Source organism: Lepisosteus platostomus, chromosome 12, assembly GCF_059453375.1.
Source record: "Lepisosteus platostomus isolate fLepPlt1 chromosome 12, fLepPlt1.hap1, whole genome shotgun sequence".
Lineage (NCBI taxonomy): Eukaryota > Metazoa > Chordata > Actinopteri > Semionotiformes > Lepisosteidae > Lepisosteus > Lepisosteus platostomus.
In genome coordinates, this window is record NC_142622.1 from 24,658,393 (window position 1) to 24,676,008 (window position 17,616).

Genomic DNA, 17,616 nt, shown 5'->3' on the forward strand with positions numbered 1-17,616 from the left:
ATAGGAGAAAAACTCTCCAAAGGAGGTCCATTCAGATCAACAAAAAGAAGTGAAGAGAGGCTTTGTTCCCACAACCTGTTGCAGGATTTTCTATCAGTGTCATTCAAGGCAGAAAACCCCCGCTCGCAATCGGCTGAGGTGGCGAGGTATGTCCGGCCTGCTGTAGAAAGTTTTCCCAGCGTCTTCCCTGATGCTTTGCCTTGTAATTACCAGTCATGGAATTCCTCCACTGCCTCTCTGACGGGTTCACCCAGTGGTTTAGCAAGTACGCAAACTTCACTTTCCCCGTAAAGAATTAAGACATCATGATCCTGTAGCCACTAGCACTTATCCAGCTGTTTCAGCATCTGGACTAATTCAGATTCAGGGAGTCGCTTTGTAAGGCTATTGATCACAGAGTGATAGAACTGGAGCCGGTTTATCTTTCCTGTACCCTCTGAGATTTCAACATTTTTAAACATGCCCAGTGACAAGCACTGTTCGGCCTTCACTTCGAATTTACTGCTGGTGTCTTTCATGGCTGTCAAGATATCGATGGTCTGCTGAATGTGACAACTGGAGTCTACCAGAGATGTCTGGAGTTTCAGGGAGAGGCCTTGTAGCTCACGGAGAATGTCTTTTATAGATGCCAAATCTGTAACAAATGAGGAGTTAGTGAGGTGTTTGTGTAGTCCCTTGTATTTCTGTCTATCAGTGGCAGTGCGTAATGCATCCTCGCTTGCTGTTTTAAAATGATGTGCCAATGCAGGCAAATCTTTCCATACTGTTTTTACAGTAGTAAAATTGCTTGTCACCCATCTAATATTAAAAATCTGGCCAATTTTCAAAATCTACACATTTAGATCTGCAGCTGCTTTCTTGAGCATTCGAGCGTTCTTAGTCGATTGGTGATAAAGTGAATATAGTTTGGCGATTAAAGAATTTGAAATGATTACACACAGCCACTTCTCTAAGAGCGTCTTGGACTACCAGTTCAAGGCGATGTTCCAGACATCCAGACATGGATGTTCCAGTGTATTCACTTTAGGAAAGTCAAGTTTTAGCCTAGCAATTAGTCCAGAGGATTTGCCAGTGAGCACTGCAGCCCGTCAGTGGCTATGCTAAATAGATATTTCTTCAAAAACTCATAATTAAAACCCACGTTCCTAAGGCTCCCTCTCAGGCAATTGTAAATTGATTCTGCGTCTGTGCCATCCATCAGCTCTGTGATGTCCAAAACTACATTGTCCACGTCCCCTTTCCCACTCACATCCCATCTCATTTATATGATATGATATATGATATGATTAGCTGGTAGATTGGTGCTGACTGGGGTCACAGAGGGATCAGCCTCTTCCTCTGGGGTGTTAGCACTGTTGGTGGACATATTCGGCAGGGTAGGCCAGGCAGGCAGGTCAACAGCTAAACTGTCTGACGAGCAGCTGCTAGCAGCAACAGTCAGATTGCCAGTTTTGGTTGTTTTGTGAACCCAAAATTAGCAAGTAAAGTTTGGTTTTCTCTTGGGCATTATCGTTGCTTTTCAGAAATATAAATAGAAAATTTAATGTCATTGGAAATTTTCTCTGTAAATTCACTGCGCCTTTAATTTTTTAGAAGACGTACAGTAACCAAGAGTGACTTGTTAGCTTGTCCGTTTGTCACGTGAAAAGAAACATTGCCTACTTTTGTAACAGCGCCACCATGCCTTGATCGGTACTAGTATTAAATTGCTTAGCTATTTCAATGGCAACAACACGGTCAAAACATAAACACAAATGTAGTCTATACCAGAAAAAAGTGACACATATAAAAAGGAAATTTTATAAATTGACAGTTTCCATATTTTAGAGACCCCCAAAAATTTCACAAATGGTCTCTTCAGGGGAGCTCATGCCTTATTCAGGGGAGCTAAGCTCCCCCTAGCTACCCCGTAATTCGCACTATGGCTGGGTCCCATTCTGGTGCCCATGGCGACTCCACTAACCAGTTGGTAAAAAAGGTTATTGAATGAGAATGCATTCAGTGTGAGAACCAATTCTTCAAGGCGTCCCAGGGTGTGGGTGGGTGGATCAAGCAATGTGCGTTTGTCCAGCGTGTGCTTGAGGGCTGTAAAACCATCATTATGGGGAATGACGGTATAAAGAGATGTGATGTCCATGGTCCATATACTATATGTATTACTTTGTTGTACAGGTATACTGTACTGTATATACTGTTGCTGTATACTGTATATAGCTGAATGCTTGTGATAATTTAATTTTAGTTTTTAATAAATATTTTATGCATGCTAAAATACTCCAGATAAAGACACATAACTAGTGTTATATTCTATTAAATTAAATGTCCCAGGAACAAATACAGCTTCTGGCAGAGTTGAATTGTATCATGTGACATATTGAGATACTTTAGATGCTTAAGAGAACACATTGATAATTTGTTTTTTTATGATTTTTATAAGGATACATTTACTGTATGTGTTTGGAATACTATACAAGTAAACCTCATGAACTTCACATGCTACATTTGTTGAATTTTATCTGAGTGTTTTCTAATTTGTGTCTGTGGATCTTGACTATTTGCAGTAACTACAGTAGGTCTCTACACCTGCTAGAGACACAATTAACATCCAAGGTATACTTCTTTAACTACATAAAATAGCTAATTGTATATATTGTACCTCTGTCTCTATAAAAACACCAGTATAGAGTCCCCTTATAATAAATAGCAGAAAATGTACTTGTACCACTCACTACTGATTATTAAGTCACATCCCACTCACTGTACTTATATTTGCCTAGATTTCACTTAGCTTCCCTCCCCAGAATAGGTATCTCACCATATCTCTCAGAACTCTCTATCACATACTACAGGCTCTGCATCTATAAGTACAGTAGGTATAATATTGAGGACACCATCCATCTTGATTAGAAGATGATTAGTACATGAGATGTAGTTCAATGTTATTGTGGTTGGAATTGTAGTTAAATATTACAATAAATCTTACAGCAACAGATGCTTGAATTCACTATATATTAACAGTATTATTTTAGTAATAAGCTGCTACTACATTCTGAACTTTTCCTTGTGATCCAGGTTTATACTTAGCAAGCTCTAAAGGTCAGCAGCTGTTACTGTACCTTGAGTTTGATGGAACTGAGATATTTTATTATGAAGGAATGGACTTAATTTCATCCCCAGTTAGTGCACTGATTTCAGTTTCCAGCAATTGATCCTGAGTAACAAAAGTGAGTGTAGGGGAGTAGGTTGGGGACTATACTGACTTTAAGTTTGAATATAATGGCTAGTGCTGTTATCAGGATTGGTGGAAACAGTATTTATCCTGGCTAAAATAGTGGGGCAGGTGCCAATCGGTAAAGAATAACATACTGTTTGCAAAGACGTCCATTAATTACCACACAGGTAATTTAGAGGTGACATGTGAGACAGTGGGACAGGTTTAACCTGGCCCAAGACCAAGAGGATGATCCAGAGCAGGGGAAGAAGACATTGCATCATTACATCGTCATTTTGTTTATTAATCATCACTTAGGGGTTAGTCCTGCCAACATCTCTGCTGATAACAAGGACACTTCCTGAATCCTGCATTTTTGGGTCACTATCTACAGATATATATACACACAGTATACAGTATGTGACACTAGCATTCCTTACAAGACTTTCCCTTTCTCACTTCTTACACTGAGACCAGCAGTCTGTCTGGTGATGGTAAGGTCCAGGGGGTACACCTATCTCAACCTGTGACAACTAGAGTTCTCTCAAATGAGGGGTGAAGCCTTGCCAAATGATTTGCCACTCCTCAGGTACTAATGCCTCCCGTCAGGCCAATCCATCACGAGTAGAAACTCTGCTTTGGAGCTCTCACTCTCCCTCTTTCCAGGTTAGAACATACTGTAGTTGCAGATTAAAATCACTTTCCTGCTAGCTGTTCTTATAACCCTGTTAATTAGCCCAGACGAGTCACTAATTCCCTACAGAGCCTATCCTGTCAGCTCCTTTCCTTCATGTGGAATTCCATTTCCTCTGAACTTTACTGTAATTACTCAATCAGATCAGATGTTCCTCATTCTAAAGGTTTTGCAATTAACAGGCGTCTCTTTCACAAAGCCACCTCTTACTACATCACAGTGTGTTATTTTTAAGACTTTTTAGTTTTGAACCCAAATCTCTTTCCTAAAAACCAGGGAGACCATTTGTCTAATACTAAATGATGAATAGAGTGAAAAAAATCAGAAACAAGAATAATGTGTGATTTTTTTGGGAAATAAAATAATAAATAAAGGATATTCCATGGTTCCATAATTTCTCCAGCTTTAATAGAAGTACTGAACTTATTTTTTTCCTTATGTTGGTGTTCAAAGTATTGATAGCCTCCTAGAGATACTCAAATATAATTCAAAATATTTATGACTATTGAAATAAAATATGGTTAACTACAGTTAAGTATTTGTCAAAGTCTCCACGCAACCACACACTCGCCTCCACATTCCAACGCGCTTTGCTCACCGCAATTAAACTATTATCCAACCACTTCTCCTCTTTTCTCTCTACTTAAACCTTTCTACCTCACCTTTCCATGCTCACTATTGAGTTCTACTCGCCTGAGCTCAACCTTTCTCGCCGCTTGACTGTCTCACCATTTTGGATTACGGGTGTTGCCTTCCCACCAACTACGGACCTGCCTTATTGGTCGGACTTTGGTTATTGGACACGAGGGACACGAGGGAATCTCTGCCCTCCTACAGACTACGGACTTGCCTTCTGGATCGGATTTTGGTTATTGTTTATTACTCTTTGGATTACAGATCTCGGCCCTCCTACAGACCACGGACCTGCCTAACGATTTGGACTTCGGTTATGGGACTCTCTCTCTCTCTCTCTCTCTTTCTCTCTCTCTCTCTCTCTCTCTCTCTCTCTGCCCTTTACACCAACCCCACACAGGGTCCTACTTTTTTCACCTACTTGTCTATGATACTATTGATACGTCTTTCACAACTTTCATATAGTCTGAATTTCATCTCATACAATTTTCATTTGGTCTGCAAGATCAAATCTCTGATCATAAGGCTCAATTGGTGAACTGTTGACTTGCATAACAAATACTGCTATTAATACAGTAGTGAGAAACATCATAATTAATATCTTTCAACACATGGGGAGACTTACAATGTAGTTCAATAAATGACACATTGCTACTTATTTAATCCGTGAATCATGGATTATCATTTTTTTGTTTATCACTTTTTAACACCTACCCATACAATTATTGTCATATATCACTAGTGAAATGTCAGCAGATAATACTGTAGCTTAGAAAAAAAATCTGTACAGTTTAGCTCACTAATATTACTTACCTATAGTATCTACTGTAAATATGATGTACTGATCAGAGTTAACTGAGACACTTTACTGGCTGAGCCATTCATTGATTTGCATACCCCTTTGAAACTACTCATATTAGTGTGGCACATTATATCGTCTGTTACTAAATAAGAAAAGAGAAAGACATAATTTTAAGTTAAATAAGAATGTATTGAATGTATTATAATTAATCACAAAATTGAAATAGACAAAATATCCATTGAAGTGGACAGAAATGGAAATTTGGAATACTTTAGAATACTAAAACAAAGCTTGAATATAGCTAGACTAACTCTAATGCCTTTGTTTCATTATACTGTATGCATTATTGCAACAATAATAATTCCTTATACTTATATACCACTTTTCTGGGCACTCCACTCAAAGCACTTAAAAGGTAAAGGGAACTCCCCTCCACCACCACAAATGTGCAGCACCCACCTTGATGATGCGAGGGCAGACATAGTGCGCCAGAAGGCTCACCACACAAACTACCTATCAGTGGAGAGGAGAACAGAGTGATGAAGCTATTTGATAGATGGGGGATATTAAAAGGCTATGATTGGTAAAAGCCGGGGGAAATCTGGCCAGGATGCCGGGTAACACCCCTACTCTTTCGACAAACACCCTGGAATTTTTAATGACCACAGAGTCAGGACCTTGGTTTTACATCTCATCCAAAGGACGGCACCTTTTACAGGCATTAGGACCAACACAGACCGCAGGGTGAGCCCCCCCTACACCTTATGTAACTTTAGTTTTTCCCAGGAGGTCTCCCATCCAGGTTCTGGCCAGGCTCACACCCTGATTAGCTTCAGTGCCAGTTGTGAGATGCAGGGTCATAAGGCTGCTGGCCATGTAGTGTTGTTCTAGTGTAAGTTAAACTTTTATCATAAACATAAAAGTTTATTATAGTGCAAATGAAGAGACTCAAGAGACACTGATAAATATTTTTATTGGAAAAACAAAATTAAATGCGTATAATTCCAAAAGAATAGGAGTTTGATCATTGATAATAAAATTAGTTTTTGTTCTGTAAAATTGCACAAGCATCACTTCAAACATAATTAAAGAAACTAAATAATAGTACAGATACAGAGACTGATGCTTTTGGTGAGTGCTGTGAATTCAGAATTGTCAAATTCACAAAGTTTGACTTATTAAATGGCGATTTTTTGTTTATGGAAATCTCTATGGAAATCTAAATGTCTTTAAATGCTCTGTATAAGGGCATACAGTATGATGCATAAAATACGGTAATAACTGTTAAACTCTGGCTGATACTTTTTCATAAATTTTCTATGGAGTAACAATTAAATTACACTAAAATTATAATGTAAGAGATATTGTTTAGCACTACTACTGTGGAATAATCCTACAAAATGTGGTAAATAATAATCCGTTATTATTGACATACTGTTTAGGACTACTAAAGTTACCTTCCAGAAAATTACCAAGCTCAATATTTTCTCACACTTTTAATTGAAGCTACAATATTAAGTCAAGGCTTTCATATGCTTCTGTTATTTAAGTCTGCTTACAATTGTTCACATTATGTGCATTTAAAATGCCTTGATTCCACAAAATAGTTATTGGGGTCCCAGTAAGACAAGAATATTAATACTTTAATCACCCTTAAAACCTAAAAACCTAAAAGGAAATTAAATACAAGACATTCCTGCCAAAAACCTAGAAGCAATAATAATTTACTGAAACATGTCTAAAGTTTCCTACTACCCACTACTGACCTACTTCTCCTAAACAGTGAACCCTTATTGAACAAAGATTCTCTGAAGCAGACATAGCCATCTGTTAATAATGGCCTTTGCAAGTAGTTATTCATGCAGTAAATGATCTACTTTTTCTTTGCACATGTAAAGTTGTCTTCTATCAGTGGTCTCCAAGAGGGACCATGGCTGATTTTACAACAATCACAAAAAAGCCATTACAATCACTGCATCTTATTTTTGTAAAGTTTCTGTCAGTTCTAAACCTATGCGCTAAAACTCGACACACCCACAGGGATATCCAGTAATCTTGGATATCCAATCTTCTCAAAAAGCTCCTTTTGAACACTTTTATCAGTCTAAAATTGTTTTCTTAAGAAAGAAGTTCAGGAATTTGACATTTTAAAACAATCCCTTAGGATACATTGTTGTATATGAACTAATACAGTAAAGGTTCCATAGTCCCAGGAGGGAATCTCACACAATTCCATATTCCCTTTACAGACCAGTTTAATTTAGTGCCTGATCATTACCAGCTTTCTAAATATCATGTTGCTTTTCTCATAACAAAAAGAGGAACAGCCTTTGGAGACAGAATCTTGCCTATTTCTTTCTTTCCCACTTAAAATCTAAGATTATTCGTCTATTCTCTATATTACTACAGGTCCCATTTGATCCTTTGCCTCAGGGTGAGACTAAAAGCTCCATACAGCAGTTCAAAGCATGTCCTGTAAAATAATAGCAATGCCATACCTATCAGCATCCTTTAATCCTGGCCTTTCACAAAAATGCCCCTGTGGGTAGACTGGTATGATTATACAATGGTAAAGAATTTGGAACCTGACAGCTTTAGAACCTGTGAAAAATCAATGAATATCTTTTAATTTGTATTGGTACCATATTTTCACTAAATTTAATTGCATTTAATACCAACTATCAATATCCCCAGTATAAAACAATTTTGAAGGCAACATTTCTGTCTCATTAGATAAAATGTGCTATGAAAAATATGCAATTGACATTTTAATTATGTAGCACATAATTGAACATTCAGTGGTGGTATCCACAGTGCTTGAAGGAGTAAGGTTTTTTTCTGTAAAATCTAAAAGAGCTTGAAGAGAGTTTAAGTGTTGTTTTGTAAACAGTGCCAGAAATCCCACTTGATGTCTTATCACTCCTGTATTGTATTGTCATTTCAAATTGTACTCCATTGCAACCAAACTGTTTTGTGTTGGCAAGAAAACAGACATTTGAATTTCCATGTTTTTAAGATGTACTAGTAAAAAAGCAAGCTTACATATGGTTCAGTTAAACTTTTTCTCTCCCTGTCATGAATGGAAATGTGTTCTTTTGTTGGAGATATTATGTTTTTGTAACATCACTGTGACACACAAACAACAGAGTACAGTATATTCAATTGTAATTTTTGGAAACATGAGAATACATTCTACAGTAGTTGTTTGCATCAGAGGTTGTTTGCAGTTATTGAGCTTTAAATTACTGATTTGCTTTTTTGTAATAATACCATGAGCCCAATTAGCACATACTGTACCTTTTAGCCACAATTGCCACACAATGCTGGCAGGTGAAAAAACATACTGTGAGCAATCTGAAGTGCAAATATTTTAAATTTACAATAAATGGAACCATTCTTTGCGAAGTGAGTATAAAATTTCTAATACATCCAAATTTCCTCACCTGCTACTGTTTCAATTCTGTGTCTATCAAATTGTACAATTCAATTCTACAAAATTAAAAATAAAAAAAATATTTAGCAAAATCCATTTGATGCATTTTTATCAGAAAATATAAAAGTGGATAAATAATTAATGAAAGGTTCTAGTTCAAAATATAGTAAATTATGATCAAATGAGAATGTCTCTGAAAAGATAATGATGGAATAAGCCACTACAGATGAAATACCGATGCAACCAATAAGAATGCACATTAATCTTTATTACTGTTTTAGCAGTACCACAGTGCGGCACGGTGTCTGGTTCACTGGCCAAAGATGATTGATAGGTGGCTTTACTTACTTGTTGCTGAAATTTACATTAAGACAAAATATAGATTATTTCAATACAGATGTAAACCTGAAAAATGTACATTACATTCACGACAGCTATAATAATAAACTGTTTTTATATATCTGACTGAGTAACTTTGCTACTTTCTTTTTCAATATTAATTTAATATTTAACAATATAAATATACATAATCTAATATACAGTATAAAATTAATAGAAGTCGAAATAGTATACAAAGTACAGTAAATTCTATAATTGGAAAATCTCCTATGGGGCTGAGCTTTGACCAGAATTCGAAATCAAGCATTTTGGGTGACAGCCAGGAATAATTCCACTAGCCACGTTAGGCATTCACTGCACCACCAGGCACTTTTAAAAAGCAGTACAGTCATGCATCAGATTACTTAAAAAAGTGCATTATGGTGCATTATTCACCGTGCATTCTAAATGTCTTGATCTGTATATTAACATACAGATTTCAACATAAAATGTCTTGTATCATATGCACATAATACTGACGGTGCAGAATGGCTATGAGTTTATATAGTACAATATTATCTAGTAAACATAAGAAATGCTGAAAACTAAGATAACTAATATTATATTAATTAATAGTAATAATAAAATAGTTTACATGTTTTGTGTTAAATTTTCATTTCAGAAGATTACATTTATTACATGCTTACATGCTCATGTTGTACAATGTGTAAAGTATTCTTAATTTATTTTGCAGAATTTAACCCAGAGCAACTTTAAGTTTCGGTAGACAGCTGGATACAGATACAGTAACTGCCAAAATAAAGGAAACACTTTAGTAAATGAGAGATACAAAATATATTAAAAGCAGGTGCTTATATTAATATATTTCAATCAGGTGTGGTTCCTGAGTTAATTAAACAATCCCTCCATTGGGGCCCTGTTTTCTGACCACCCCATCATCTCATATTGCCGACCACCTAATCTGCGTAACCTTCTTCTTCACAGCTCCCTTGACCGCCCTCAGCAACCATCCACACCAGGCACTTTCCCTTGCAACAGAGCTCACTGTATCACCTGCAAGTACATATCTTACACCAGACTCATTCAAGGCCACTCAGGACAATTCCGGATTACTCAGATGACATCTTGTACCTCCAGCAACCTTATTTACTGTATATCTTGCAATAAATGCCCAGCCATTAACATTGGGGAAACAGGAAGGAGGCTCGGAGACCACTTCAGAGAACATGTTAGAGCTGTGAAGTTTCATTTCACACCTCTCTTCAACTATCCTGACTTCACACTACCTGATTGGCCTCTCTTTCTGTCCCCTGCTCCTGCCCCTCGCTCCTCCTCTCTCCCAGCTTTTGTTCTCCTGTGCTACATTACCTTTGCTTACTGCCTCGTCTTTCTCACACATGAAGGCTCCACGGCCGAAAATGTTGTGTTTTCTTTCTTCACTTTTCAGCATGGAATAAACGTATTACTTGTTCCTTTTCAGCCTAAGCATGCTGATGCAGCTACCCACCTGAATCTATGCCAAGATGCATTGATTCCATAAAGTGCCCTATTAAGTGTTTCCTTTATTTTTGCAGTTACATGTAAAGTACTTTAGATTGTTTTAGTAAATTAATTAACTTTTGTATCTCAAAGATAAAAAAAACACCCTACCTGAGATTTAAATCCATAACTAGATGGGTTTGGCCAGTTCAGTCTAGAGCCCTAACCAATGGTCTGCTGGTATGAATAAAATAATTTGGAGCAATTTTAACCCCACTTTCAATTTTCTTGGCTATTTTGCTTTTATGCAACTCTCCTTGATGAATATCCATTTGTAACCACAGATGTCTAATTATTAATTTCTTCAAGTCCACTTTATAACTGGCAGACACTTTACCTGTTAATGATTTGCTTTGGGATTAATTAAAACATATAAGGGTCTTTTCTGGTGTGCAAAAAGGACCTTACTCAAAAGAGTAGCCCATATGTCTCTGATTACATAGACCTCTCTCATTACATACAGACCTAAAAAACTCATACAGTACCACAATACTAAAATCATAGTATCATTGCAGATATAACCTATTTTTGAAAAAAAGTCATTCAGGCTATGTTTATCATTGTAAACTAATATATTCAAAAAAGCACCCATAAAAGACATTGAAAACATTACATTATGCAGCAAAATATCTGTTTCTGTGTGTTTAAACTCAGGTGACACATAATAAATAATAATCATTTGTGAATACACAATATTTTATTTCTCTTATTCATCCCTTTTATAATTGGATATTGTGAACTATAAATCTGAACAAAGTTATATGCTTTCGTCCAGATGTGGGATTAGTGTTCATGCAGCTAATTAAGGTAATTAGTGATTAATGTGATTTGGAAATCCAGTTTTATTGATGCAAAAACAGTGTAACTCAATAGTCTGGTTTCTCTCTTGCAAATTATTGATTTCCATAGTTAAATATTCAGTGATGCACAGATGTGACAAACAAAATTAGAAGTCTTTGTAAAATAAATTGAATTTTTAATTTTGTTTTCTATACTATGAATAAAGTTAATAAAAGGTTACTCACAATAAAATATTTTATGGATTTTTTAAATTAAGGGCATGTTTATATGATTAGTGATATACATCGCGTAAAATGATGGAGTTAAAAGTCAAATTGTATGCTTAAGAAAAGGGTGATGACCCTAAGATTGATTCAAGTTATTAATAAGGTAACACAATAAGAAAGATAAAGAACTGATTGGGCACAAGTGATGAGGTGTTTCTTGCCAGCAGTGGACCAAGTGTTCATCTTGACCTCTTTACATACTGTAGGTCTATGTGAGATAGTCTCAGTAGAAGTATATAGCTCCTACAAAACTCCATTTGATTTGTGGTTACCTACAGTAACTGCACAGTATTACACTGTTGCCCTTCCTATGGAATCATTCTACAGTGAGAACATTCCTTCAGGACAATGCACTTTATGCAGCGTGCGTAACTATGGCTTTTCAATTGACACAGCAGCAGATATGCATGAAAACCCTTCTCACATGACTTAGAGCTTTATTAAACATTTGTGGTCAGAGAAGAAGGAGATTCCTAGAATCTGTGAGAGATATGAGAAAGGAATCTCAGAAGGCAGCATCTGCAACGTGTTACAACTAGAATTGCTTTCAGTAGTGAATGCACACACACTACTAGTCTGTTTCTTCCACATTAGACTCACTCTTGTTAATCACTCATGTTAATCAGAATAAGGAATTTAAATGTCATGTCTGGCCAATACATTTTCAGTACATCTGCTACAAGACAGATTGTTATTTTCCTGATAATATTTTTTTGCAGTTACTAGTGATATGTTTCTTTTGATGCACAGTACACATAGATAGACAATACTGTACTGTTTATGGATTATGGGATATGTGAATATTAATTAGCCTGTGCTTTTCACAGCACTGGAATTTCTAACCATTCACACTTTTCAGTAAATGGTTTTGTCACTAAAATTACAGTGGATGATGTCATGGGATGAAAAAACGGACATTTCAGACAGTTACCCCTAGAAATAGGCAAAAAGCCACCTGAATCATACTTCTTGAATGATGAAGTACAGCCCTTGTAAAAATAAATATTGGCTTACAGTTCCAAGTTGTGTAATAGGGTGGTAGGTGGAGAAAAGATATCAGTTCTTGTTGCAACCACATTCTCCTTTTTTATTTGGGTTTGGCTATTTGCTATTGCCTTTTATGCCCATCCATCCATTTTCTAACTGCTTTATCCAATACAAGGTGGTAGGGGAGCCAGAGCCTATCCAGGCAAGCAATGATGCAAAGAGAGATACAGTACACCCTCAATGGGAAGCCAGTCACTTACATCAGGGCCAATTTTTCCAGAAGCCAATCAACCTACCAGTATGTCTTTGGACTGTGGGAGCAAAACTGGAGCACATAGAGGAAACCCACGTTAAAATGGGGAGGACATACAAACACACCAGGTCTGGAATTAAACCTAGCTCAACAACATTGTGAGGCAACAATGCTAACCTCTGCACCACCATGCCACCTCACCTTTAAGATCCATACAGTCTAAAAAGTCAATGGATTAAATAAGTTATATTCCACACTATAGCATTACCCAGAGTGCTGGGTTTTTATTGTGCAATACAAAATATTGTTTCAGTAGAAACATGTTGTAGAGAATTATTTCTCTACAACATGTTTCTTTTACAAGCAAACCTAACTAAGGCCATTTGTTAGCAATATGTCTGGTGGCAGGGCATCTCTTGAGGTTTAATTTAACACATGAATCACAGACCAGTAAGCTTGCATGGACTGCAAAGAGAGATCAAGCCTCTCTACTGCAAAATTATTTGGTATATTTGAAGAAAATACTAAAAATCGAGTCTTTTTGTCAGAACTGCTCCTAGTAAGGGTAGAGGTCACAGAAACCTAGATCGTATCCTAAAAGCTTAGGGATCAAGGTGAGATTACATCCTGGATGAAAAACCAGTGCACTGCAGGGTACACACCAATGTTCTAATATATATGTGTGTAACCTGAATTCTAATATAATATGTTTATCTAATATTTTTACTGAACAAACAGGAGTGTCTCATGAACACAAATGTCAATGCTGTGAGCAACATGCACATGCCTACAATTTATCTAAAAAAACATTACAGGAAAGTTTGATCAACTTTTAATTTACTTTGATTTGCAATGGTGCAACATCAGGCAACGCAGTGGTACTGTGGTTAGTTTTGCTGCCCTTCAGCACTGGGGCCTGGGTACAGTTCTGCACCTAGAGTTCAATTCGCTTGGAGTTTTTTTTATTCTCCCTGTGTACGCATAGGTTGGTGCTATAGTGTGGTTTCCTCACACTATCCAAAGACAGTATTAAATAGACTCCTGTTAAATAGCTTCTGGTTAAACTGGCCCTGTTGTAAGGGTGTGTCTGTATCTGGCCCTGTGATGGACTGGTGTCCTGTCCGAGGTGTATCCTGCCTTGCGCTAGTTACTTGTCAGGATAGTTTCTGGCTCCTTCACAACCCCTGTATTGAATTAAGCCATTAGAAAATGTATAGATCATGCAACATCCCTTATTCTTCCACATTACAATGTTGCAGGAACTAGCTGTTTAAATTCAATTAATGCAGTAATGTAATGCTTGCTTCCTCTCTACATTGATCTTGTATTGGGCTTGTAGAACAACATTATGCTTTGTACAGCTTTAGTTCTCATATAACAGATTTGGCCCAACAACATCACTTATTCTTCCAGATGACAATGTTGCAGCAATTAGCCATTTCAATTAATTTAGTGCTGTAATGCTTGCCTGGACTCTACATTTATCTCGTATTGGGCTTGTAAAAGAACATTATACATTGTGAAGCTTTAGTTGCTCTACAGCAGATTTGGAGTAAATGATCAAACAAAACAACTTCACAGAATACCATATTAATAGAAATAATTATTGAAATTATTACAATATTACAAATTATCATTGCACATATTATAAAGCTAAATGGAAAATAAGTAGATACTGTATAATGTTTTCCTTCTTCCATATGGAAAGACATGCAGAGACACAAGATTATAGTTTTGTGAACATCCTGTAGAAAATATCATACTGTATCATACTGTATAGGTATCATACTGTATAGGTACATTTGATGAGAGTGTAGCCTGTTTGTCATGTACAGTTGTTGTGTTGTTTTTTTGCAGGGTAAAACAGATAAATGATAAGTAAAAATAACACCAAAGCACAATTATTTCATTATACTGAATTATCACCATTGCTTTAGTGGTTGATAAGGTAGTAAAACAAGAGTGACGTCAAATTTTCATTTTTTGTTCATAAACTAAAATCTCACTTAAAGTAAAGCAAAACAAAATGGTAATACAAAATAAAAATAATAATATGACCATTTTTAATTTTTTTTTTCTGTATACTGTATATCAAATCAAGGTTATCAGGTAAAGTTTTAACTGGAATAATAATAGAAAACTTATAAAAGCAACATACTGTAACATCGCATTTTATTTACTTACTCAGGTATATTTTCATTCACAGATGAAGTTATAATTATTTATAATGTATACTTACACTAACTAAAACTTTAAAGAGGAACTGCAGCACTATTTTTATATTTCAGGGTTAGAAAGAATCAGCAATGATGACTGCATTTAAAACCACAATAAAAGTAAAATGTAGACAGTTACTTGTAAAACCTCCAATTTACATCACAAAATAGATAAAAGTTCTGCTATTCAGAATGAAGCAACAAAACTGCTGGTGACCTGAACATTGTTTACATTACATTGTAAACAAAAGCAGGCTTGTGAATAAATCTCTTTAATTCAATAGAGATATTGCTCTTGACTTCAAGACGTGGTGACAAATGCTACCTACTGTACTTGTTAACCTTGCATGCAGACCACATTGGGACATTTCAGCGGTGAAATGTCTGCTGCACATACATTGCAATACATGAGTTGTTACTGTGACAAGCGTGCGGGAAGGGCAGCTTCACATCGCAAACTCTCGCTCCCGCCCGTGGCGAGATCTGCGGATTGCGACATCACGGCAACTTGCAGTACTTTCACAAATTTCATGATTTTGTGCTTAATTCAAAAGTTGTGAAAGTTGGCCTGTTGCTTGTCGGGATAGGCTACATCTCCCCTGCAACACTGTATTGGCTAAAGTGGTTAAAAGGCGGATAAATGGATGCTGTAAAATCGAATTTTTCCATATTTCTTATATTGTGTTTATGACTACATTTTTACAGAAATTCTCACATATAGAATATGTAACTTGTTGTGGTATCATAATACATGACACATTATGATATCATGATGATTATTATTTTTTTTCTGCAATGAGCTCATATATAATTGACAGTGCATTGCATCTGCTAGAAAAACATGTTCCCCACTCTTCTGAGAACAGAAGTCAGTTTAAGCTGCAGGTATGTTTTTTAGGTGTGTATACAGTATGTTTCCGTACAAATTTGATCCATACAATTTAATTTCCAAAAGGTCATTTTTATACAGTACAGGTATGAACCCTCAAAACGTAATGAATAAAAAAGTCTTTAATACTATTCATCACCTCTTCTTCATTGATTTAGACATTAAGTGTACTCTAATAGTAAAAATGCATTAGAATAATGGAAAATTGATTACATAAGCTTCCTAATATTATCCTTACAGTATTAAACAAAGCTTTGGTTTAGAAAAGGTGCAGTATGAGTAAAGTAATTTTGGACACAAGACTTTCAGATAGAAATGAACTAATAACTAATATACACAATTAACTTTTATTTAATGGAAAATAAAATGTATGAGAAGCCAAAGAAAAGAAAAATATGGAAAGCCAGATTACAAAGCATTAGCAATGCTTTGAGTACTGATGTACTTGAGATTCATTAGTATCCTAGTGTGGAAAAGCTTATTATAAATTATTGCGTCTTGGCAGAGTGTGAACAATTTAGACTTGAAAAATCATTTTGGACAAAATAAAATCAACAGGCCAACACATACATTTTTTGAGTCATCACTGTCTGCAGGCAGTTCTGCCTATGGAATTGCACCTTCATATTATCGATTGTGTACAACTTTGTATTCTATTTGCATTAGATGTTCCCATTAATAAGAAATAGAAGTTAGATTGAACTATTTTAGTACTCAGCTTGGAGAAAGCTCGATTGTTGAATGTAACTAGAAAGGAAAATATGATATAATTTGATTTAATAATTTGATCTCTATCGTGTGAAACTACTGCAGTATATAAGATTCTGCATTCAGACCTCTGATTCAGAAGGCAATCTCCCCACTTCCTGTTGTTAGGGTAATAACTCTTAAAATAATTACTATGACTCTATAAAAAGAGCACATAAGCCAGTTCAGTTATTGCTCGTCTCTGTTCTGAAGTACCTCTTGTAATATATATGTTTGAGTCCCCCAACAAACGTAATCTACGAAAAGAAATCTAAAGGCTGCATTAGGCTATAATTAAAAGTTGTTACCCTACGGCTAGATGGGTGATAGATAGCTGTGATTTGAGTAATAAAGGGATCCATATGGGATATAGGCTGGTTTATTGAGAGGGAGATGGTTATAAAAGGATCAAAGGGGTAATGTAGCACACAGGGTAATCAGGGAGCTGGACCAGACTGGCAAACAGGAACAGAACTGCACAGACAGGAAGGTAAGTAGGAACTGGACCGGGGACAGAAGCGGGACTGTGCAGTGATGCAGGGCTAGATAGGATAACCAGGAAGCTTGACCAGCCTAGGAAAAGGGAAAAGAACCTGGCTGCACAGACCACCAGATAAGCAGGAAGTGGTCCAGGAACTGGGCAGGACTGTGCAGGATCACCAGGAAACAAGATGCGACTGAAACATAGAATTTGCAGATCAGGGCAGAGCGAGACTTAGAGTGGCTAAATATCCAAGTCCTGAGCAATAGTGCTGTGAGGCTTAAATACTGTGTTCATTAACATGCGACTGATGGCCTTGGAGAGC

The 17,616-nt window shown here is 36.4% G+C and overlaps 1 protein-coding gene across 1 annotated transcript in view; it reads left to right on the plus strand.

Moving 5' to 3' along the window:
• The window catches only part of LOC148651334 (ATP-binding cassette sub-family A member 13-like), a 123,025-nt gene extending 122,734 nt beyond the window's left edge, over window positions 1–291 (plus strand). The window contains 1 exon segment of the mRNA XM_088602304.1: window positions 85–291. Coding sequence (XP_088458430.1) covers window positions 85–291 — 207 coding nt within the window.
• Window positions 292–17,616: the final 17,325 nt, after the last annotated feature.